This window comes from Ostrea edulis, chromosome 4 (genome assembly GCF_947568905.1).
Source record: "Ostrea edulis chromosome 4, xbOstEdul1.1, whole genome shotgun sequence".
In the NCBI taxonomy this organism is placed as follows: Eukaryota; Metazoa; Mollusca; class Bivalvia; order Ostreida; family Ostreidae; genus Ostrea; species Ostrea edulis.
The window spans coordinates 36,266,558-36,292,194 of NC_079167.1; the positions used below are offsets into that span (position 1 = coordinate 36,266,558).

The window sequence follows — 25,637 nt, forward strand, 5'->3', positions numbered from 1 at the left end:
CCAATAATCAGTCAATAACATAAGTATTGGTCGATATCAATTTAATAAGTCTGTATCCTTCTATATATAAAGTCAATTGAACACTATCTGGGGCGTGTTTTACAAAAGAACTTACAACCAACTTTACATACTGGAAATTTCCAGTTTATTGTAAGATCATTCACTCCAAATGCAAAACTTTTTTAAATGTTGAAAATGAAGCCTCAGAAAAGTTTTCGTTCATTTATTTCAAGTAAAAACTGTGTAATACAATTTAAGACTTGCAACTTTGTCGTAAGTTGTTTTATAAAACGGGCCCCTGGAACAGAAATAATGCTTTATATCTGTGGAACAAAAACAACACTTGCCCCGTCAGCATCTACAGCATCCACATCCAAGATACAGGTGCCCACTCCAACCGTTTCATTAATGGTAATTCGGTAAGGATTCCGGCTGAAGACTGGGGCGTTTTCATTCCTTGACACTACAATATTGACTGTGGCTGTGGCCGTCTCGGAGAGGTAAGCTGTGTCATAGGCTCGCACTCTCAGCTGAAACAAAATGTCGTGTGTACTACCTATACAGTATTATGGACTATACTTATAGGTGAACTGCAAATTTCTTAAATGAAAATTGCATGTAAATCTAAATTTTTAAACATCAGCTGGAATCAAGAAACATGCACAACACATATACTGTAAACCAAGTTTTATATGTGTGCGAGAAAATTTTGTGAGATTCATGAGAACCTCAGAGTCGCGAATATTTGTCGTCACGAACCAGTCCTTGAATGTCTGTTTTAGGATCGAAAAAGGCTCAATTGTGAAAATTAATCGCTGCAAACCAGTTTAATAAAAGACAGGTGAATCGCGAAATAAAGTAGCTGTGAATAAAAGTTGGTTTACAATATAGACAAATGGTGAATACATCATGCATTTCACAAATCATGTTATCATACCTCAGTATTGGAATTCTATGCAACATGTAAAATTTATGGAAAATGCATAAAGTTGCCAAAGGAGTGAAATATGATGGGGAGATATGAAGTGAGGAGATATCAAGTTTTATCATCCCTGGCACATTACTGTCTAAACCAATTCTGTGTAGTCAACATCAACATAATATTTGGTGTTGTTAATATCTACACGATTCTCACAATGTAGTTAACATTGAAATGATACTCACAACGTAGTTAACATTGAGTCTATCCGTGGTTAGCGCATTTCTGATGGTGATTTCTCCAGTCTGGGAATTCACGGAGTAGTAATACGGTGCGATTCCATCTCCAATAACATCGTAATTGATTCTGCCCACCAAGTCACTGTCTACGGCAGACACGCGGTACTGACTACTGCCCACAGCGTTGTTCTCCGAGTGACTGAATGCATACGGTGCATTGACGAAGACGGGTCTGAAGCGATTCCTCAACACATTCACCGTTACTCTAGCAGAAGCAGTCCTAGGATTGGTCCTCTGGTCAGTGGCAAAAGCAGTCATCTGGAAATAGAAATGAAAAATGATGAGAGGAGAAATGCAAAATGATTCTGAGAGGTTATTAGCATCCAGGAATCAGAACGCCTGTTAGAACCTTTATTTCCACAAAACTCCTCTCTGATGGTCATTATGCACTAAATGGTGACATTTATTCCCCAGAAAACCTGGTCTTACCTGATACCTGTCGATTTGATTCAGATTGTTTGTCAATGGCTGAGACAGGTAGATTAACCCAGTGTCAGAGATGATGAAGAAGTATGCTAGTGGATTGTTTCCATTCAAATTATCCAACAAGGAATATCTCACATTGTCCTAAAAGAAACCATTGATACTGTAAGTGTCACTCTGTAAAATGTAAATCACGACTAAACATTGTACTTAAACTCATTGGTTCCCCTCCCCAGAAATAAAATAAAAACTATTCAAATATTTGAATTTGTCACATTTACCCCATCAGCATCAATGGCGGTGACGTTGACGACAGTCGAACCCAGGGACTGGGTTTCTGGGATGGTGACTTCATAAGATGGCAGAGTGAAGACGGGACCGCTGGGGTTCTTGATGACATTGATCGACACTGTTGAAGTGGCCACTCTAGATGTAGACAGACTGTCGTAGGCTGTAACCCTCAACTGTAAACACAATTTGTAATTCAGGTCCATGATAGAGTAGTTTAGTTTATCCGTTGCCTACATTTACTTTTACATATGACAACTACTGCATGTTCCGTGTAATAAATTCATTCTCATACTCTTATTCTATTTCACAGATATACATATGCACATACAATGTAGGTCTGAGCGTTATCCTGGACCAAGCTGTTCTTGATGGTAACAATTCCAGTTCTGGAGTTGACATCAAAATAGAAGGGGGTCTGAAGGTCTCCGATGACACCATACACAATCTCTCCCTGTCACAAAACACAGCTATCAACTACATTACACATTTCAGAACTTTAAGTCCTTTACATTTGCTAAAAAATTCCAGTTTATCAACATCAATGAAATTCTTTGTATTTGATACCTTTAGGACCATGCAGGCCAGGTTTGGTTTAAACAGACTTTGTTGTTTCATTTCTGAGAAGGTTTTCAAAAACGTTTATAGGAATAAAATACTACTTTTGACCATTCATGTCTGAAATTGGCTTCAACTAACTGCTATGTCTTGGAGAAGATTACAACTGCCTCACCTTTTGAGATGTGTTGTAATCAGTCGTGAAAACCACAAAACACCACCACCAACACCCTAACAATCATTCTGGCCAAATATGCTTTATGCAACCAAGAAATGTTCCAATTTTTATGAATTTTCTAGTTTTTGACAAGGACAGGGGTCTTAATTTCTTTTATCACAATTCTTGCATACAATCATGTCTGGATCATTTGACCCAAGTTTGAAAGCAATTGAACCATAAAATGAGTTACTACTATTTTTTCTGAATTATTTGTGGGTATATATATTTAGATAACTGACCTTCAGATCACTGTCTTGAGCAGTGACGGTGTAAATATTAGTTCCTACAGCCCTCGTCTCGGGTAAATTTCTCACAATATATGGCTCTTGGATAAAAACAGGTGGAGATGAGTCTCGCAAAATGTCAATGACAACATATGCAGTGGCAGTTCTTTCGGGATTACTCTGATCTCGAGCGATGGTATTGAACTGCAAGTAATCAAATCAAAGTATTTGTAATCCAATTGTGGCATGTAATCATATTGTAACAAAAATTAAGTATCTGGGTTGAAAAATATTTAAAAGTGCATTATTGTCATTTAAAAGAATATAAACTATCCAAATACAGACAGCAAACAAGAGTTATGGAAATTATTTACATCAAATTGGTTTCCAACTGCCTCTGTAAGTGTGCGCTTCAAAGAAATCAGCCCAGACTCGGGATTGATGTAGAAATAACTGAAATCATTAGCATCTCCAATGATGGAATAGGATAGGACATCCTGAAACATTACCCAGATATCATATTAAAGGACAGAATCACTCAATGCCAACAAAAAAAACTCATCTATTTCATCTATATTCATTGCTTGTAGTTACAATCATAATGTATTGGATTTGAAGATTATATTAAACACAAATGAGCTTCAAAAAGTGAAACCAAGTTTGCCTATCATACAACTTCACAAAAACTAGGAAATCTACACACCAGATCAGCATCAGTTGCATTGACATCCACAACAGCACTACCTAACGCGTGGTTCTCCGTTATGGTCACTCTGTAAGTGCTGGGATTGAAGATGGGTGGATTTGGATTCCTATTGACGTTGATGGTGGCTGTTGCCGTGGCTTGGATATTAGGATACACCGTGTCATAGGCAATGAGCCTAACAAAGTAGGTGTTGGTCAGAAGACCATCCAGCGCTACGGATCTCGTCAGGGAAATCATACCGGTCACAGGATTGACATCAAAGAAAGTGGGAGCTGGATAATTGCCAGTTATTTGGTATCTAATATCTCCCTGATTGAAAGAAACAGTTGCACTATTATTGACAATGCAATAGTTTAACAATAAGAGCACATTAGGTTGGGGATAAAGGAATCCCTTCCAACTACAGAATGTTCAATTTGTCTTTACCCCACCTATGAAATCTAGTATAGTGTAAGTCGAAATTTTTTCGAGGATTTAATTTTGGCATTATTAGAGAGTGTTGAGGTTGCTAAAATTGAATATCACTAATATTTATTCCATATCGGAGGTAATGGCTATCTTTCTTGGAATTACAAAGTCCCTAATTACACACATAGACAAATCGCTAAATTTGTGTCTCGCTAAAAATACCACTTATACAGTATGCCAAAATGTCCATCCCGAAAACAAAATTAAAGTCTCACCTCCTTCTGATAAGCAGTAACAACCCTTATATACACAAAATACATACTGTGATAAAAGTGAAAATGCTACACAAGCACATTGTTGTACCTATTATAACAATTTTTCAAAAGATGCTTACTCTCAAGTCACTGTCCGTTGCAGTGGTCTGCAGAACTGATGCATTCACAGCAGTGTTTCTCTGCACGGAGGTTAGGTAAGGCTGGTTTAAGAAAACTGGTGCAAATTGATTTCTCAGAATGCTTATAACAGCAATGGCGTTTCCAAATCTCTCAGGATTCCTCTGATCTCTTGCCCTCAGGTTAAGCTGAAAAACCAGTCAACATCAAGCATTCAAAATAAAATATAATGCTGAATATCTACTGCTCATGTATGCCCTTATTGACCTGACCTTGTTTCAAGACTATATGTTTGACAAGGGGCAACATCATTCTGATGTTCTCTGTAATTCATTTCATGAATGGACAGGGAAGAAAATAAAAAATTACTACAACACTTTTCCCAGTGATTGTCACTTTGGTGATGTGACCTTGATTCAATACCATGAAAGACCCTAAAGTCTTGTACAAAGATATACTGAACTTGGAAGTCACTCTGCGAATGAAGCAGTTAAGTTATAATTATTTTAGCAGCTAACCAGAATTGAATACTAGTACAACATTCAATTGCCTCAAGACCTCAACTTTGTTGACTAGACCTTAATTCAAAATCGAAAGGCAATTCTGGCCATGACCTACATCTCGGCTGAAGACCAGACATACTTCAACATTCCATTGCCCTGTGACCTTGAGTTTGGTGAGATGACCTTCAGCTCCGTGTAATATACTGTATATCTCTGGGTCATAGGCAACAACATCCATGTTTTTAACTTAGAAGTCATGCAAAACAATGACACCAAAAAAAGAGTCCAAAGACATATAACCAACAGATCAACAGATGGAAAACTGCCAAAGCCTGGACGTATATAACCGACAGATGGGGATACATACAATCTGAGAAAACTTACCGAGTCCTGGCTCTGGGTTCCTTCTGTAAGTGGCTTTTTCAGAGAAATGGCTCCAGTATCAGGGTTGATGTAATAGAATTCCAGGGCTCTTGAACCACCAGTTATTTCATATTTGACAATATCGTTATCAGCATCTGTAGCGGTGACCTGTAAGATCATCTGACCCAGGGAGAAGGTATCAGCAATGGTCTGGGTATAGGATGGCAAGGAGAAGATTGGTCCTCTCTCATTCCTTGTCACGCTGATAGTGACATCGGCAGTGTCACGGTTTGATGGGTAGACAGAGTCATAGGCAATTACTCGCAGCTGAAAATTACGGTTGTAATTTTGTTTTTTTAAATCTGGGACTGAGTGAAATAAATTGATATATCTTGCTTGAAAAATACACCAGTGTTAACAAATAGTGCCAAATACTAATACTCACAGTGTATTGAAGCCCAGGGTCCACCTTCAAGCTTGCAGCATCAAAGACAGTGACAATACCGTTCAATCGATTAACCACAAAGAATGCAGGAGCCACACTGTTGCCAATCACTTCATAATTTATCTGTCCCTGTAATGTCAAAAAACAAGTTCACCGAGTTGTCAGGGATTTTCCACCCTGTTGTAGGGGGCCGAAATTCAGCCCCATTCCCAATGCAAAATAGTAGTATTTTTTCCCAATTTGTCTACAAAATTATCGAATTCAAGTTAAATAAAAAATTGTCTTGTTTTGCAATATAAATGTCATGGGGAAAGTGGATTGATTCAAAGAAAGAGTTATCAAATGAAAAAAATATAGTTATTGGTTTGACACAAATTGTGGACCAGAGGCCCGAGACCACCAAAAGATCAGAAGGTCTACCTGAAATGTTCGTCCGTTGGTACACTTGTTCAAAGTGCAGTCATCAACTAGATTGTTCATTTTCTTTGAAAAATACTTGTTACATGATTCTATTGTTATCAAATTTCCTCCATAAAAATAATTCAGCAGCACTACCATCATAGTTCACTTTATAAAACACTCTAGAAATATCGGCAACTGTTCGATAAATCCGAATTACCTCCATTTTTTTTCTCTTTGATTAATATGTGCTATATTGTTGCTTCACTTATTGTACCCACTTCCTTAACCTATCTGAGAGTTAATAGATAAATATCATATATATCTAGAATGTATCTTCAGTGTACTTTGTATAAAAATAAATCTTTGAAGCTGCACACTTCATTTGGAGAGTCTAACCACCATAAATGGTGATATTGTATAAAGCAGAATTAGTTCAAATTTAGCTTACTTCTATCATTGATATTAACATATGTACATTTAGAGATATATTTACTTTACAAAATGATTTTATTGGATATGAAAATATAACTTCCCAAGCCTGGTGCTTTTCCTACTGATTGAACAAGTATATTGGCATAGATAGTATTACAAAGAGTTTCATGATGAACTAGATCATGATTTAAAAAATAATTCATCTATGGTTGGACTGTTTATGTAAATTAAATTTCAGAGCAATACAATATGTATTGAAACTCCATGATTAAATCTAAATTTAATTCAACTTTTATCTAATCTCCTTACTCTAGACTAACATTTCCATCGATTTTTTCTGTTGAAAAAAAATTTCATCTAGTATTCAAAAGTATAAATACACAATATTATTAGCCATGATGCAAGTAAAATGGGGAAGATGCTGTCTATTTTCTCTTCCTGACATTTTTGAAGAACCATCTGAGAACTAGAAGCTAGGGTCACTTGGAAATTTGAAAGCTGGTGATCTGTCAGTCCATGCACTATTGAAAAATAGTTTTAAGTGTCATTTAACCCTGATTGCATTGAAAAACAGAATATTAAGATAAGAAAATTTCCATGAATGAAGAGGAAATGTTCATCTCTATATTGAAAAAAGTGTATTTTAAGAAATATGTTGTAAAACTGTATTTCTAAAATTCCCAATTTGGACAAAATGCCGTTAAAATTCCCAATTCTAAAGGCCCAGGCCCCATTCCCAAAATGGTATGGAAAATCCCTGATTGTGGTTGAAAAAAAAACCCACTTCAACAAATGTCTAAATTAATGTACATAGATTTTTTAATCCGGGGTAAATAAATAGCACTTAAATCATCATGCAATACTGACCCTGAGATCTTGATCTGTGGCTGTTACTCTGTAGACAGATGTACCATTCACCGTGTTCTCAGACACTGATGTTCCATACGGCTCATTCAAAAAGGTGGGTGGGAATCGATCTCTTATAATGTTAATTCTGACCTCTGCTGTGGTAGTTCGTTCGGGAATGCGTTGATCTGTGGCCAGCACCGAAAACTACGGAAAGATAAATCAACATAACAATAATACAGTAAAATATACAGTGGGAGAAATATCTTGATGGAGAGACATTATGATAAAAAAAATTTGGGTTGGAATTCAGTGAATCTTATTATACAAGTTTAGGACCAGACAGGTTTAACTTTTATAGAAGGTAGATACAAAATGTATGTAGAAAACAGGAAGATTCATTTAGCATTCTCTGTTTTATAGAAAATAAATGCTGCAGAATTTCTATGTTACATACTGTGTACTGATTCTGAAGTGTGGACAACAGGTATGTTTTAAGGGAAACAACTCCAGTCCTTGGATTTAAATAGAAGAAGTCTGTGACATTGGACACAGTGGTAATTCTGTATTCTAGAATATCCTGTCATTGGAGAAACAAAAATATCTTGAAATTAAAAATTTCAATTCAAAATTCAGTGTCATCCACTTTCTCTGAAACTCCAATAAATGAGCATTAAATGTTAAGAAACATTGATTCATAACTTAAAAGATATTAAGGACTAACAACCTGATCCAGATCAGTGGCTGTCACTTGTAGCACTGAGTTTCCAATGGGGGTGGTATCCACAATAGTCTGTTGATAAATACTGGATGAAAAGAACGGGCCATTCTCATTACGAGTGACAGTGATGTTGACAGTAGCATCGGCAGTAGACAGCTGGTCAGCTGACACGGCTCGGACAGCAAGCTGAAATAAAGTCGGGCCAAAGATTTATCACAATGAAGAATTGCATTATTGATCAGAATTTCAGTATCTTGTATAAAATTTTCTTCATGTAAAAACCTGAAACCAAGATACACCATTGTGCTAAACCTCAGAATATTGACTATATAATGACAACTACTTTTATTCACAAATCTCCGATTGGAAACTTTCCCAATATGCAATATTTGTTTGTGAGCCAAATCCTACACCAAATGTATAGATTGGTAAAAAGGGGGTTCTCATTAATATATTTCACATATATAAAAATGATTTACAGTTTAAAACTTTCAGCTTCATATTTTTTCATCAATTTCAAATACAGGTGACTCACGAGGAATCAAAGTTCAAGGGAACTTGATAAAAATTTCAGAGATAAAATGTTGAATAAAATCTGGAAATTAAAGGTCGACCATTATGGTTCAGATTTTATAGCAATTAAAAGGGTATATTTACAACATCCCAGGATGAAAATATTTATTTGCATGTCTCTAAATTATTTTCTCAAAATTACCGTCTCATTTTCAAGTTAAAATTCTTCAAAATTACATGACATCATACAGCTATCCGGTCTTCATTAAAGTTGAATACTTAAAACAAGTAATGTTCTATATACCCCCAAAACAAAGCACAGGTGTTGTGTCCCCTATGCTATCCCTAGAAATTCACCATGATGTCCAAGCAGAAAAAATTATACACCTGATTGATAATCTACCAACACTTCTAAATATCAAGAGTGAAAAACAACGAAAGACTTTTCATGGGACCCAAATTTCACTTCAAGAGACTGAGAACTTTGAGAAATTGGAAGATCAAGAGTAAATTTACTTTGGCCAAAAACAATTACGTAATCAATTTTATCAAAAATAGATGCAAGGGGATGGTGGTTTTTTCCCCTCCCTTTTCATCCAAGGAAAAACAGACAAGGGATTTTAAAAGAATTTTATTCAAATCTCAGCATCTTTAATAGAATTAAACAGTTCCAGCAAGCATCGTAAAATCTTCCCAAGAAGTGCCATGGCAGAATAATTGTTTTGTAAATTTGTTAAGCAAACATTGGGGTGACCCAGACTTAGGTCAAACATTTTACTGACGGGAGTATCTAAAATGCGGTAGGGGATTTCAGATTATTTTTTGCATTGGAAGAGCACATGCAAGAAATTTTATTTATTAAAGGAAAAGAAGAGTTAATTTGCATTTTTTAAAACAGATATGGGCTGAATCAAGACTCAAATAATAAATTTTCTTAGGCCTTAGTTATACATGTGTAGCAAAAAAAAAATTGGGACTGTGATTTCACTTTGAGAGTTCAAGAACTTTGAGAGATCAAAGTTCGAGCCATTGAGAGTCCCCTGTAACATCATGATGTCAGTGAGTAAAGATAAGAGTCTAGCCTTGTTCTACCTGATAGAACTGTAGTCTGGCTGGGTCTGTCTTGAGATCTCGAATGACAGTTATGGCACCTGAATTCTGATTAATTGTGAAGTAGGTTGGGGCTGGATTCACTCCTCGGACACTGTATCTTGGTGTCTGTAATCAATACAAGGAAACTTACCAATAAGAGCACCATTCTCATATAATGCAATATTCTGTTCTCTGTAACATTCTCATATAATGCAATATTCTGTTCTCTGTAACATTCTCTGTAACATTCTCATATAATGCAATATTCTGTTCTCTGTAACATTCTCATATAATGTAATATTCTGTTCTCTGTAACATTCTCATATAATGCAATATTCTGTTCTCTGTAACATTCTCATATAATGTAATATTCTGTTCTCTGTAACATTCTCATATAATGTAATATTCTGTTCTCTGTAACATTCTCTGTAACATTCTCTGTAACATTCTCATATAATGCAATATTCTGTTCTCTGTAACACTCTCATATAATGCAATATTCTGTTCTCTGTAACATTCTCTGTAACATTCTCTATAACATTCTCATATAATGCAATATTCTGTTCTCTGTAACATTTTTGGATGTAGATTCAGTGTAGTCTAATTCATCATATTAAATCATTTTTCCTTCAGTTTGTCAACAATGATAACAATGGGGAATGATAATTTAATAATAAACAATCATTACAAGCATGTTCATTGTTTTGCTGTAATCTAAGATGAATAAACTCATTCATTGAGGAAAACCTTTAGACTTTATGGCTAAGTAGGTAATTCTTTAAAATACATGCCCTTTTCAAAGCAAAAATGACTATTCCAGTACATTTTAACCTACAACATTCCACAGGCCTGCAGTGATCTTACCCCTGGTTGTGCGAAGGTGGTGATGACATTTTGGTTGACACCTAGATTTTCGCTGATGACTGTAGCATATGAGGGCAGAGTGAATGCCAGTGTGCCCTGGGATCTAATCACAGTCACCTCGACATATGTAAATGTACTTCTCTGGGGCGTTCCCTGATCATACGCCTCAACACGAATCTAAGGGAAAGAGATGTTTAAGAATATATATTGTACAAAATCCGATTTCTTGCTGATTCATGTAGATATTTTGACACTCTCTCAATGATAGTCAGCGTCTTTAAAGCCAATTAAAACCTTCATTAGAGTCCAGTTGTTTTATGTACAGAATTTTATTGGTTGAAAGTCAGTCTTTTGATTTGCATAATTGAATTCAGAGGATTATTTTTTACCCTGTAGAAATTCACTCCAGTGTTCTGAACAGACGCAGAGAGCGTAATGACACAGGTCTCAAAGTTGATGAAGAAAAGGCTGGGTGCAGTGTTGTCACCAACAATCCTGCAACGTACAACATTCTCAGGACTCTGCAACAAACAATCACACAGAATTAAGAATTTTCATACACTAAGTTGATATATATTCCTTCTGTATTTGTTCAACATGGCACTGTGATATAAAAGCACCGGAAAGTCAATTACAAAATGTTTCTGTTCTTTTATGCAATTGAATTTAGACTGGAATACTTATTACATAACAAGTTTGTAAATAACTTTCAACATCCAAAATTTTAGATTTTCAGTACTACTGCTATGATATTCAAAAAATGTCATACTGATTTGTCTGCATCCGTGGCATTGAGGTCGGTGATGAAGGTACCAACTGGCACAGTCTCCAAAATGGAGACCTGGATGAAGTTGTTATTTGAAAACACTGGAGAGAAGAGGTTTCTCAGGACATTGATAAGGACAGTTGCTGTAGCACTGCGTGATGGAAATCCACCATCGCTGGCCACCACTCTGGCCACATAAGTCGACACTCGGTCAGTGGTCAAGTCCAAATTGGTCTTCAGTCTGATCAAACCAGTATTCGATTCCACAGAGAAAAAGGTGGGGGTGGAGTCATCTCCAATTAGGAAGTATGTAATGGTATTAAATGGTGCCTGGGTAATAAAAAAAAAAGCATGATAAAATTCAGACAAACCTAGTTACCTCAAACTCAATGGGGCAGAGAAAAACCTTTTTGAGATATCCAAGGTTTGAGATATTGAGGTTAAAACACAAAGAATATGTAGTTGGGACTTCCAACTCACTTGACATATCCATGATATCTGAGATATCGATCTTTGAGATACTGATATATATCCCATTGTATCATTTTATAAATTTTGGTGATTTTTCTTGGAATCCATAAAGTTTGGATTCTATTATGGATTATTACTGAAGAAACATAATGCAAATGTATTCACTTTACACAAGAGGAAATTTCTATAAAAGAAAGTCTTTGGATTTATCAATAGAAAACCTTCCATCCAACATAATTAAATCTGATAAAACATTGACTTATATTTCAGCGGAAGTTTTCTTTTTGAGGAAAGCCAAGATTCCTCAAGAAGTTATAAGTCTTGGCATTACATTGCCATAGTTCAAGTTTTGATAATTCCAACAAAGCATTAGTGTGACCTACACTCGTATCCTGGTCGACTGCTGTTGTTTGGAAGATGGAGCTTCCGCCAGCCACAGTTTCAGCAATGTTGACAGAGTACGGAGTGTTGATAAACTGAGGTGGGAAGTTGTTCCTGATGACGTTGATGAAAACATCAGCAGTATTGGAAGAGTTCCTTCTGGGAGTTCCAAGGTCGTTAGCATAAACTTTGAACTGTTAATACAAGATGCTTGAACTAAAATTCTCAATTGGAAAATGAAAACAAACTCCTGTATTTAATTTACAATTTCTCCACCATGCTCCAATAGTTGGTACTTTCTGCATCTTATAGGACAAAGTTTGAAAACTTGTATTTTCATCACAATTTGTGTTTAAAGGTATGCAAGAAAATGTAAAAGTGAAAACTTGTCTGAGATTTACACTGGAGGAGATCATGTTTTGTTTGAGATTTACACTGAAGGAGTTCATGTTTTGTTTGAGACTTACACTGAAGGAGTTAATGTTTTGAGTTCCCAAAGTAATGTTGTACACAGATCGGCGAAGCAAAACATCTCCAGTTATCGAGTCAACCAAAAAGTAGGTCGAGGCAGTGGCATCCGATCCAAGGTAGTATCTCACAACGTTAGGGGGCGACTAAAGAAAAGAAATTCCATTTGATGTCACATAATTCAAGACACAAACCAATTCAGAGGAAAGTCTACAGATAAGTTTCCAAATTATAACAACTTACTGTTGTGTCAGCATCCAGCGCAGTGACCTTGACGATGGGCACGCCCACTGTCTGGGTGTCAAGGATGGTCCGAGAGTATTGAGTGGGGGCAAAAGATGGTGCGAACAAATTACGGTTCACATATACAGTTACTGTTGTCACATCAGAGAGGCGAGGATTACCGCCATCCTGAACCAAGACTCGAATCTACAGTGTCAATAAAATGTAAGGTGTGCTTATTTCTAAATGATTGAAATGAAAAATTTATGATGAATAAAAGCAAAAGTTTAAAAATTCACGAATTGCTCACAGTGTAGATGTCCGTGTTGATTGATGGAATGGACTGCCTCAGGTTGATGACTCCAGCATTGTTAATGGAGAAGTAGGTGGGTGCTGCATCATCACCAATAATACTGTACTCCAGCTGGTTGAATGGATTCTACAAAATAAAAATCCCCGAATCTCAAGTTTCTTCTTAATTTTCTCATCTATGTATAATAATGAATGTTTTCTTGGGGGTAAATAACACAAAAACAGAACAGATTACAAGGTTTGCACATAACATGGATATATACATAGTTAAAACAGCTACGCAGTGGTCTACTTATAAAACAGCTACGCAGTGGTCTAATTATAAAACAGCTACGCAGTGGTCTACTTACAGTCACGTCAGCATCTCTAGCAGTGACCGTGATAATGGACAGGAACGTGCCTTGATTCTGACTGATTGTTGCACTGTAGGGCTCATTAATGAACACTGGTGGGTTCTGGTTACGTAGAATGTTCACAATCAACAGAGCCTGAACACTGACCAAAGATGGGAAACCTTGATCGTAAGCCAGAAGACTCACCTGTCATAGAAAGGTTTTCATTCAAATGTTAATAAAGTAACTCAAATGAAAACGTAGATAAATTTCTAACACCATACATACTGTAGAACATGGTGTAAAATAAACAATTGAAATTCATTTCTTCAATTTTACCAAATTTTTTCTCAAACACTGTAGTTCTTTAGAAATAATTACATACTGCATACAAGTACACATACAAATGCCATCGGATTCCAATTGTAAAAAAGATTTTATTTATAAATCAACTAAGTTAAAAACCACAAAAACTCACATTATACTGATTAACGTTGTTGCCTAGGACATTAGTGCGTAGATACACCTGACCGGTTTGGTCATTGACCGTGAACAAATCGCTGTTAAGGGTCTGAGATACAATCTGGTACCTTACGATGTTGTTAGGAGACTGAAGAACAAAATCATTAATATCAATCACACCTGAAAGGAAGTCTATTTTACAATTATAAATTGATCTAGTCCTACAAACTCAAAAGGAAATCAGAGAAGCTCTTGAAAACTAAAAGTAATTCCTATTACTGTGTTTGAAGTAAGAACTTACCGAGGTGTCCTGATCAACAGCTGAGACTGTGTAGACGGGCTGTAGGATGTTGTGTGTTTCTAGAATGGTGGTAGTGTACACAGCTGACGGAGTCCATCGAGGTGTAAACTCGTTCCTACGGACGGCTACGGTCAGAACGCTATAGGTCTCGCAGGGAGGGGAACCGCCATCACGTGCCCGGACTCGTAACTGCAATAAACATAAAAATAAATGTTTAAAACGAAGTTTCATATTTCCTTTACAAGCCTGTCAGTTTTGGAGATTTTTATCATCCGTTTCCTAGAGGTTTTTTTTTAGATTTTCCTCTGTCAAGGAAAATGCTGGCTTGCATGTGGATTGCAGCAATGTTGAAAATATAGGTGATTAAAATAAATCTGATCAATATAATTATCATAGCACTTAGAGAGGAGGCAAAGAAGTAACAGATAAAAAAGATCTCACCTTATATTGGACACCTGAGTCCGAGAACAAGCCTGTCTGGAGTGTTACAAAGCCCAGACTAGGATCAATTCTAAAGTACACTGGTGCATTATCATCTCCAATAAGGTCATAAGTGATGGCTCTGAATGAGGTCTGTAAAACATATTAAAATGTACTATATGCAGATCAGTTTATAATTGTTTCAGTTGTAAACTTCTAAATGTTAGATCCACAGTATAGGTTGCATACTCCCTTTCTTGAAAAAATTTTTGCCATGAGTGCACCCCCACCCCATTCAGAGAAAAGTTATAGATCCACACAAGTAATCCAGTAATAAACATGGAAATCAAACTGAGAAGGAGCTACACCGGTACACACAGACTGATAACAATATTTGACAAGACTTAAGATGCCCGATGTTTGGAGATAAGACATACATCTGTATCCAGGTCCACAGCCGATACATTGAAGATGCGGGTCCCTATCCCAGTGGACTGGCTGATACTGATGTTCGTGGGCAGGTTACTAAACACTGGACAGTTTAAGTTCCTCAGGATGTTGATGCGGACTGTTGCCTGCTGGGAGCTGACTCGGTTAGGGACTCCTTGATCTGTTGCCAGCACCGTCATCTGTTAAATGACAAAAATTAGGCATCAAAAGCAACATGTACATCAGACTTGGTCATTTCATTGCCGTTCTGACCTAACGTATGGATATGTTGTGCTATAAAACAGGAGAGCCATACAACCAAATATCTTATATCCATGTATTTCGATATTTCAGCATTTTACACACTTCCAACACAACGTCTTGTTACCACGTACCGTGTACTGGTTAATGTTTCTGTTTGAGACTGTAGTGAGCGCCTTTTTAACCGACACTCCTCCATCAATCGTGTTAATCTGGAAAAACTCCAGAGCAGAAGAGCTACCAGTGGCTCCATACCGGATTACATTGTGAGGACTCTGTTGTAAAATAACACATTTATGTACATACAATGTAAATGTATACAATCAAATTACATTAAGCTACTCAAACTGGACCTGTTAGAAGGTTAATTACCCTAATGTCAGCATCGGTGGCATTGACATAGACAAATGGGACACCAAGAGCGGCATTCTCATTTATTGTCACTTCATAATTCAGGGGAGAGAACACAGGAGCGAAAAGGTTTCTCTGGACCAAGACATCAACAGTGGCTGTAGCCGAAAGGGAGGGCAGTCCTCCATCGTATGCTTGGACGCGAATCTAGGAAGGAAAAATTGTATTAATCTAAACATAAAATCAAACAAAGTAATCTAAGATAACTCAACATTAATGGATTCTTCAAATTTAATTTCTGGCACACTTGACAGCTTAATCAAAATGAATAATCGGCAATCTTAAATCCTTGGTTAGGCAAACCTTTCAAATCTTTATTACATTTAATACCTTGTAATTAGATGTTGTGTCAAAGTTCACACTGGATTTCAGGGTTACATTTCCAAAGTTCTGATCAATATTAAAGAAGGTGGTAGCCGAGTCATCTCCAATAATGCGATACTTCACAACATTAAATGGAGTCTGAAAATTTATAATTTGCATACATTAAAATACATGTAGTTTATGCCATAAAAAACAATGGATATAGCAAATCGGGATTTAGTAGTTCTATATAAAGTTCTTTCTCGCATCATAAAAATATTTCCAGAAAAAAATCAGTTGCAACACAGCTGCAGTGACCAATCATATTTGTTTGTAATTCTGAGGGAAGATGGTGAACATAATCCAAATTAATTGATACATACTGGAAAAATGACAGGTCAGAAAGGGCACCAAAATGAATATTTTGATATAAAAGTCCCATAAGGACAAAACTGAATAATCTGCAATCAAAAGGGGTCTTCCTCTTCTTCATCCAAACATTTTCTTATGAGATCTTAAGTTATGCATTCCTCTGCCTAGTCCCAAGTATCATGAATTAAGGAAACTTAAGTTATCAAGTGTCATAGAAAGTACTGACGTACAAACAGACGGACGGACAGGACATATAATTTATCATCTACAACCAAACTTCTGATATCCAACTGTCATTCAGCAAAACTAGCCTACTTAACTTTGTAGGAACATGGCTAAAACCCACCTGAACATCAGCATCAGTTGTGGTAACTCTGTACACAAATCTGCCAATGTTTGACGTTTCTTCTATCTGTGTAGTGTAGGGCAGATTCAAAAATACGGGTGGGTTGTTATTCCTCACCACAAAAATGGACACCTCAATAGGGACACTGGACAGTTGAGGAGTGCCCAAATCTCTTGCAGTCACTCTCATCTGCAGGGGGAAATTACGCATGAGAAAAATTTACATTTCTGAATAAATCAGGCACACACTTGTTCCACAGAATCTCAGTGGTTTAAATCTACAAATTTTCTCTTTATCAGATCAAGAATTTCATTAATTTTTAAAAAGAAACAATGGTCACAACCACAAGAGAGAGAATGATTTAGAGAGAGAATGATTTAGAGAGAGAGTGGTTTAGAGAGAGAGTGATTTAGAGAGAGAATGATTTAGAGAGAGTGATTTAGAGAGAGAGACTGATTTAGAGAGAGAGACTGATTTAGAGAGACTGATTTAGAGAGAGAGAGAGATTTAGAGAATGATTTAGAGAGAGATTTAGAGAGAATGATTGAGAGAGAGAGAATGATTTAGAGAGAGAGAGAATGATTTAGTGAGAGAGAGAATGATTTAGTGATTTAGAGAGCAAACGATTTAGAGAGAGAATGATTCAGGGGAATGAAACTTACATTGAAGACCTGTGCCCTGCACGGATCGTATAGAAGTGAGCGTCGGAGAGCCAAATCTCCGGTGACTTCATTTACTAAGAAACACTCCAGATCTTCAGCATCAGCCGTGATGTAGTACCGGACTGTATTGTGTGGGGGCTGAAATAGATTCAAAGATCTTCTGTAAAACACAACATAAATGCACTGTAAATCAAATATAAACAGGATATAAGGAATTTCTCCAGTCAAAAAAGCAATCCCAAGGCACATTTTCTATCTTTTTTTCTTTTATTGACAGCTTGCTTGTTTAAATCAAAGGCAGAAGTATAACCAATACCTGTAATATACAGGTAACTTTTCTTTATGAAAAGGGAACCAAGAACAGACAATTTTTTTCTTGCTTTGAAACAATGTTAGGGTCTCTAACATGTCTATATTTTTCTCACTTTAGGTACATGTTTATTACTTACCAGTGGGTCAGCATCACTGGCATTGACAGTCAGAATGACTGTCCCCAGGCCCAGACTCTCTACAACAGTCTTGCTGTAGCTGGGTACCTGCCAGGTGGGAGTCTGGAAGTTTCTCTGCATAGTAACAATCACCACTGACGTATTGAATCGGAATGGTACACCACCATCTCTGGCACGGACACGAATCTGAAACACAGGGAAAAGTCCATACATTTTGAAGCAACATAATGTAGGAAAAAAGAAGACCAATTTACACAAAGTCAAAAATATACAATTAAAAATCAAAAGTCATGTTTGACAACAGCTCCTTAAACTATTTACCCTATACTCTTCAATGCTTTGCTCGGTAAGAGATCGTGAAATGCTTATTCTTCCTGATGCTGAGTTTATGGCAAAGTAGCTTGGTGCAGAATCATCTCCAATAATGTCATAGGTGATTTGTCCAAATGGTGTGGCCTGAAGACAAACCATGTAATCAATAGAGATAAAATGAACATTATGTCTGCAAGATACTTTAACACTTTACTTTCAATATTAATTTTTTAATGTTACTCCTTCAAAATGTCCTAAACTTCTCTATATGTCATACAAACAAAAATAACCAGTTTGACTTTGTCCTTTTAAGACTGGATACATGTAAATCTGTATATGAACAAGCAGCAGACTTTAGAAGTCCGATACTCACTGGGCCGTCATTATCTCTGGCCGTAACGTCAATGATGCTGGTAGCAATACCAATATTGTTACCCAGATCCACCCTGTACGGCTCATTGATGAAGAAGGGAGTAAACTGGTTCCGCTGAATGTTTATTGTCACATACGAAAAGGTAGCAGCAGACCTCTGGGGCGTTCCATTGTCATTCACTGCTACAACAGCCTGTATAAAACAGTATACATGTACTCATTCCAAGAAAATATTACCTATAACAGCCTGTATAAAACAGCATACATGTACTCATTCCAAGAAAATATTTCCTACAACAGCCTGTATAAAACAGTATCATGTACTCATTCCAAGAAAATATTTCCTCCATTTTTATACAATTTTGTGAGATTTGGAAACTTTATCAAGATTTTTATTAAGATTTAGTGCTTGCAATAATTTTTTATCACATATATTTATCAAGATAACAAAAATTTATTTCTATGATTCAATTATATTAGTGTCATGAAAATGAAATGTCCACAAAAAAAAAAGATTTACTATAAAAATCAGATTTACAGTACATTTAAACATGTTCAAGATAAAAGGCTATAGTTTTTGTTAATGTAGTTACCACAAAGTTGTTTGTTGGTGTCAGAGTTAGAGATTTCTTGACATAAATCCAGCCAGCACTAGGATTAATATCAAAGTACTCTTTGGTGAGTATGGATCCAGTGTTCAGAGAATCTATCAAAGTATACGTCAGGGTGTTGTAAGGAGCCTGGAAAAAAATAAGGAACATTTTTCATGTGATCTACATGGATATTTGGAAAAAAACACACATGGACTGGTACGTACTGGACCTGTACTACAAAAACAGTCAAACTTGTCTAATACGGTTATGCTTGCTATTAAAACTAACCTTTAGATTAGCTAATACTACATAAACTAAACAGTCAAATATCTAATACAGTCATAATTGCTATTAAAAATAACCTTTAGATTAGCTAATACCCAGAATACAATGTATTGAACATGGGATAGCAAAGTCCAGATGAACAACAAAACCTTGAAGACTTACACTTATATCCTGGTCTCTGGCTTGAATCTGCACAATAGACTCTCCCAGGTTCTGAGTCTCAAAGATACTGATAGTGTAGTTCTGCTGGAGGAGTTGGGGAGCGTTCAGGTTCCTGGTTACAGCTATGAGCACAGTAGAGGTGGCACTTTTCTGTGGTGTGCCCCCATCTTGTGCCAGCACTCGAACCTATTGTCGTTTTCAAATCGTAGTTATAGATTACACACAATTTCTATGGACAACAAATGACAAGTTCAGCAAAGGAACTTTAACCACAAATCGATTCACTTGACTGGTAAATACTTGTTTTGACCTACAGTGTAAAGGGTGTTGGGATCTGAGAACAGGCTTTGGGATGAAGTGGAAATAATACCAGATGATGGATTGATGCTGAACAAATTCGGAGCTCTGTCATCACCAATGATGGAGTATGTGATGATATTGAATGGGCTCTGCAGAATTAAGAGAAAATCCATTGCAGCTACTTAGAAAATAAACAGTTTGAGATTCAATGTCTTCATACATATAATACCCCTGCTACATCCTATCAAAACTACATTGTACTTTTACTTTCAAATTTCGCACCCAATTTTGCAAAATACTAGTACTGTACATATACTTGCCCTTGTGTCTGCATCTGTGGCATTAACATCATACACTCTGGAGCCAGCAGCTACAGTGAAAGGCAGACTGGTAGCATATGGAGTGTTAATAAAGACTGGTGGGAATTGATTACGGATCACATTGACTGTCACTGTGGCAGGTAATGAGGCCGATCTGGGTGAGCTCCCTTGATCTGTAGCTTGTACATTGAACTGAAACAATAAAGGTCATCAAAACTAGACATTGTGCATGTACATGGAAGGATTTGGCACATCTCTGACTGTTCGCTTCAAGTACAACTATACAGTACATACAGATGAAAATGTATATCTTCAGACCAGAGGTCACTCTCGGTTCATTCTTATGAATGGTAATATTCTTACTGTATATCGATTGTTGTTTGAGGCGGCATCCAGCGTCAGTGGTACTCGGACAGTGATCCAGCCAGTGACACTGTCCACAGTGAAGTACGTGGAGGCAACAGAGTTTATATTGGACATTGTGTATCGGACAACATTGTATGGTGACTGAAAAAGAAGGAAAAATGCATCTATTCTGTCCATTAAACTAGAATTGCAATGTATAATTTCTTTTTAATCACACTTCACCACTTACACTCCTGTCAGAATCTGAGGCAGTGACACGCAGAATGCTGGTTCCAGCTTGTAATGTCTCCAAAATTGTTTCTTCATAACTAGAGGGGTTAAAGATGGGAGAGTTCAGGTTTCTCTGAATATTGATTGTGGCGATTGCTGTAGCACTACGAGGTGGTGAGCCGCCATCAAATGCTACGATTCTTCCCTGATAGCTGTCGCGGATTTCAGCTGTAAGTGATGCCCTGACACTAATTTGACCCGAGATGGAATTCAAAGTGAAATACGATGGCATAGTATCATCTCCGATCAGTGCATATGTAATGTTGGAGAATACAGTGTTCTGAAATGTTAAAAAAAAATTATATGATAGTTTAACTTGTACAATTGAAAAAAAAAAAACATGGGGAGGTGGGGTGCTGAAGATTAATTCCTACACTCAGCCCTCCCAACTAGTTTAGGCCAGCGTTGGCTGCTATAGTACACTATCAGGGTACAGGAAATGATACATAATATGAATTCTAATTCTTATTCATGAAACTTATCATTGATTATGTTCAAAATAGAGTACCTGGTCTTGATCAGAAGCAGTGACTCGGAGCACGCTGGTGGCAATAGGAGTGGTCTCCTGGATAGTTGTAATGTACGGTGTATTGATAAAGAATGGATCAAACTGGTTCCTCAATATCTGGATGCTCACAATGGCTGGAGCGTTACTGGAGCGAGCTGGAATTCCATTGTCTGTCACGGTGAAAGTCATCTGAATGGAGTTTACCTGAGTCTGGGTCAGCATTCTAGCTACTGTGATCAAACCAGTATCAAAATTCACATAGAAGAAATCTTCTAATCCAGTAGGTGTAATAGAGAGTCTGGAGTATCGCAAGTTGTGCTGTCAAAAAGAGTTAATATCTTATCATAACATGTAATAGGGTCAATTCTAATATACTTTTAAAAATATGTACATATTAATTATTTGGTACTGAAGTTTGATAACTTAATCTAGAAATAAAACTTGATGAAATCTCTACATACTTTATGATAGTACAAGTGCTTTATAAAGACTTCAGCCTAAATCGACCTCCACCATACTTACCCCATCTGCATCTGTGGCTGATAGTTGCACCAAACTGCTGCCAGGAGCCAAAGTTTCTTCAATGGTTCTGCTGTAGCTGGCAGGATTGAAAAATGGAGGACTTGGATTTCTGTTTACAGTGATGGTCACATTCTCACGTGCAATTTGTGTGGGGGCACCTGTATCATAGGCTCTGACTCCCAGCTAAAACAAAAAGTGTTTTCTTTAAACATCTCAGAACAAGGTCTACAGTACCATAGAAGGGTAACTACATGGAAAAGTTTTTGGTCAGTTAGATCTTTCTATTTTCATTGCTATGTTGTAAAACAGTGACTACAAATCTTAATTGTTTTTGTAGTACAAACAAAAATTTCAAATCCTCCATCATCTTAATGAGAAACTGAACAACATGTACAGTAAAGAATAAATTGGGAATAACAATTAACTCTCTGAACATGAAATCAAGTTCCAACAAGTTTCTCAAAACATGAGATAATCTCAAACCCCAAAAATAGAGGACTTTAAAGCTAGTAATCTATAAGATTAACAACCTATCATTTTTGGAAGCATGCAGTTACTTACAACATATGTGGTGGTGACATCCAAACTGAAATCATTACGGATTACAACTCTTCCAGTTGCTCTCTCAACATCAAAATAGGCAGGAGCAGATAAGTATCCGTCCACTTCATATACAATAGAGCCCTGACAAAGAAAAGGCATGATTTACAAAAGTTGGACAAAAATCTGACCAGATATCAAAATAGAAGAAAGATGATTAGCTCTTCAAAAAAAAAGGGGGGGGGGGGGGGGGGGGGACTCACAAGGAGATCTCCATCGGTGGCAGTGACAGTGTATACAGTGGATCCCAGGGCGGATCCAACATTGACACCAGTAAAGTATGGAGTGCTCGTGAAAACAGGAGGGAAGTTGCTTCGTCGAATGTTTACTATAACTGTAGCTGTGGCAGTCCTTTCAGGGCTAGATTGATCCCGAGCTAGCACATTGAACTAAAACACAAAAACACAATACGTTGTAATGCAAGATAAAAGAAATCGAACTCAAAAACCTCAATAATAGCAGGAGTTAAAAATCCTGTTGAAGAGGCACTTGGCTAACAATATTTTCCCTGAATGTTAAATTTCAAAGTTATTCACAATTTGAGAAGCATATGAAATGATAAGATTTTGATGATTTCCGAGACTGACCTGATATCTGTTATTGGCATCATTAGTTAACACAGCTCTGAGGGTGATCAAGCCTGTAAATGGACCTAGGTAGAACTTCTCCGTCTGTCCTACAGCAGCCACCATGTCATAACGAATCGTATCCTGGGAATCATATCAACATCTTATAATTACACTGTGTATTTGATTACTCATTAAGGACAATTAACATCTTTATTCCATCTATGTACAAAGAATGCATGGTATTGTTATTTTAAAAAAAATCACTCCACCATGGGTCAGTTTTGAACTATACTTGTACTTTGGAAAAAGGTCTAGGCCAAATGTTGTGGACCATGTACTAGCATCTCTTCCAGTGCTAAGACACTTACTAGGTTCCGAATGTTTTAGATAACGTGTGTATTTTAAGAAATACGTACTGTCAAACCCACTGAACATAAGTACATGTAGATATGGTATTGAGAACTATATCTTGTGTATGTACTACCGAGGCAATTCTGATATCCAAAACGCTCAATGCATGGCTGATCTCAGTAGATATACCAACAATACAGGGGACACTTAAGTTTCCATAATCATAATGAATTAAAAAAAAACCACTGGCATGTGGAGTCATTGAAAGATTGATATATTTCAGATAACAGCAAAGAAAGAAAAAAAGATTTACCAAAGTATCTTGATCTGAAGCAGTGAGCTGGACAACATTGGAGCCCAGGACTGATGTTTCTGCAATGGTGACTTCATAGATGTTCTGTGTGAATACTGGAGCATTCTCATTACGTGTCACTGTGATATTAACAGTAGCGAAAGCGGTTTGCATCTGCCCTGATATTACCTTAGTGGCTCTCACTTGCAGCTGAAATTACAATCAATGGGTGTGCTACCAATTAAATTTATGGAACGAAAATGACCATAATATGTCAAATTTATTTCAAAGCTATGAATAGTTGTATCTTGTACAATGACAACTCACATAATACAGGTTTTTCTTGTTCAGATCAAATCTTAGATCCTTTCTGACAAAAATTCCTCCAAAAGCTGAACTGATGTTGAAATAATCTGGGCCATCACTAAATCCTGTTAGCTCATAAACAACATCAGGCTGGAAAAAAAATCAAATTTATGATACATGTATATATCATTTCAAAGAAAAATAATTCTGGCTAGAAAATGGTATTTATGCATGGATGTGTAATATTTTTTCTACAATGCAGGTCAAATAGTGCAAATGATCCCAATTCAACATTGAAAAATTACAACAATCAATAAATCATGTGTACAATTCCTACCCCGGGTTGTGCCGATACTTGAGTGACTTGTGTGAGAGCCACGGCTGTATTTTCTGAAATAACGCGTGTGTAAGATGGAAGAATGAAACTCAAAACTTCCGTTACACGTGTGATGAGCACCTCCACCGTAGCAAGGGATGACAACTGTGGGAATCCTTGGTCTATGGCTCGAATTCTTAGCTGTAAAAGCATAATACAAGTACATATGCAAGTATTGAGCACTCAGAAAATTGGAAAGCAGAAACTATAAACAGAATGTCTGATATAATATTCAAAATTAATAAATGTGAGCTTGAATTTAATGTGCACGTTGATTTTTACCCTAAGCTGACATAATAATGTCAAAAACCTTTTTCTATTTCAAGATTTTAGAAGTTTTCTAAAGAGGATCATGATGAATCATCGAGAATGATTCTGGTACTAAAATGTAAGTACATGTAGTTATTGAAGAAACAGAATATACATCAAAACGATCTTACCAAAGTATCCTCAACCACCCACCTCTAAAAGGACCTCAGAAAGTTCCATCAACCACCCACCTCTCAAAGGACCTTACCAAAGTATCCTCAACCACCCACCTCTAAAAGGACCTCAGCAAAGTTCCATCAACCACCCACCTCTCAAAGGACCTTACCAAAGTATTCTCAACCACCCACCTCTAAAAGGACCTCAGAAAGTTCCATCAACCACCCACCTCTCAAAGGACCTTACCAAAGTATTCTCAACCACCCACCTCTAAAAGGACCTCAGCAAAGTTCCATCAACCACCCACCTCTCAAAGGATCTTACCAAAGTACCCTCAACCACCCACCTCTCAAATGACCTTACCAAAGTACCCTCAACCACCCACCTCTCAAAGGACCTTACCAAAGTACCCTCAACCACCCATCTCTCAGAGGATCTTTTCAAGGTACCCTCAACCACCCACCTCTCAAACAAGCTACAAACATGTATGGCTGCAAATATGTTTTCTTCTCCTGAAATTAATTTCTTACATTGTATCCACTAGCTCCTGTATTTAGAACACTCCGGATTAGGGTTACTGTGCCATCATTCTGATTGACAAAGAAATATGTAGGACCATCTCCATCTCCAATCAGCTCATAGCGGAACACATTATTTGGGGACTGTAAGCAAAATTGAGGATGATAAACTTTGATAAAAAAAGGATTTAAAGTGTACTTGT

The 25,637-nt window shown here is 36.9% G+C and overlaps 1 protein-coding gene across 1 annotated transcript in view; it reads right to left on the reverse strand.

Annotated features, from left to right (window-relative positions):
* LOC125668751 (uncharacterized) overlaps positions 1-25,637 on the reverse strand; it is a 92,986-nt gene that overhangs the window by 29,026 nt on the left and 38,323 nt on the right. Inside the window, exons 59-108 of the mRNA XM_056162511.1 lie at positions 25,447-25,578; positions 24,452-24,631; positions 24,136-24,264; positions 23,830-24,018; positions 23,184-23,306; positions 22,800-22,985; positions 22,558-22,680; positions 21,997-22,179; positions 21,475-21,792; positions 20,926-21,246; positions 20,694-20,837; positions 20,331-20,522; positions 20,025-20,159; positions 19,711-19,896; positions 19,264-19,410; positions 18,672-18,863; positions 18,308-18,442; positions 17,987-18,172; positions 17,538-17,675; positions 16,876-17,064; positions 16,185-16,316; positions 15,816-16,001; positions 15,578-15,718; positions 15,191-15,382; positions 14,775-14,906; positions 14,334-14,522; positions 14,049-14,180; positions 13,589-13,777; positions 13,237-13,365; positions 12,948-13,133; positions 12,704-12,850; positions 12,239-12,430; positions 11,388-11,714; positions 11,008-11,139; positions 10,619-10,795; positions 9,755-9,880; positions 8,156-8,335; positions 7,886-8,008; positions 7,450-7,635; positions 5,749-5,877; positions 5,325-5,630; positions 4,440-4,625; positions 3,635-3,946; positions 3,306-3,428; positions 2,947-3,135; positions 2,261-2,383; positions 1,923-2,105; positions 1,648-1,785; positions 1,165-1,476; positions 348-530 (exon numbers count right to left, since the gene is read on the reverse strand). Coding sequence (XP_056018486.1) covers positions 348-530; positions 1,165-1,476; positions 1,648-1,785; positions 1,923-2,105; positions 2,261-2,383; positions 2,947-3,135; positions 3,306-3,428; positions 3,635-3,946; positions 4,440-4,625; positions 5,325-5,630; positions 5,749-5,877; positions 7,450-7,635; positions 7,886-8,008; positions 8,156-8,335; positions 9,755-9,880; positions 10,619-10,795; positions 11,008-11,139; positions 11,388-11,714; positions 12,239-12,430; positions 12,704-12,850; positions 12,948-13,133; positions 13,237-13,365; positions 13,589-13,777; positions 14,049-14,180; positions 14,334-14,522; positions 14,775-14,906; positions 15,191-15,382; positions 15,578-15,718; positions 15,816-16,001; positions 16,185-16,316; positions 16,876-17,064; positions 17,538-17,675; positions 17,987-18,172; positions 18,308-18,442; positions 18,672-18,863; positions 19,264-19,410; positions 19,711-19,896; positions 20,025-20,159; positions 20,331-20,522; positions 20,694-20,837; positions 20,926-21,246; positions 21,475-21,792; positions 21,997-22,179; positions 22,558-22,680; positions 22,800-22,985; positions 23,184-23,306; positions 23,830-24,018; positions 24,136-24,264; positions 24,452-24,631; positions 25,447-25,578 — 8,910 coding nt within the window. The remainder of the gene's footprint in view (positions 1-347; positions 531-1,164; positions 1,477-1,647; positions 1,786-1,922; positions 2,106-2,260; positions 2,384-2,946; positions 3,136-3,305; positions 3,429-3,634; positions 3,947-4,439; positions 4,626-5,324; positions 5,631-5,748; positions 5,878-7,449; positions 7,636-7,885; positions 8,009-8,155; positions 8,336-9,754; positions 9,881-10,618; positions 10,796-11,007; positions 11,140-11,387; positions 11,715-12,238; positions 12,431-12,703; positions 12,851-12,947; positions 13,134-13,236; positions 13,366-13,588; positions 13,778-14,048; positions 14,181-14,333; positions 14,523-14,774; positions 14,907-15,190; positions 15,383-15,577; positions 15,719-15,815; positions 16,002-16,184; positions 16,317-16,875; positions 17,065-17,537; positions 17,676-17,986; positions 18,173-18,307; positions 18,443-18,671; positions 18,864-19,263; positions 19,411-19,710; positions 19,897-20,024; positions 20,160-20,330; positions 20,523-20,693; positions 20,838-20,925; positions 21,247-21,474; positions 21,793-21,996; positions 22,180-22,557; positions 22,681-22,799; positions 22,986-23,183; positions 23,307-23,829; positions 24,019-24,135; positions 24,265-24,451; positions 24,632-25,446; positions 25,579-25,637) is intronic.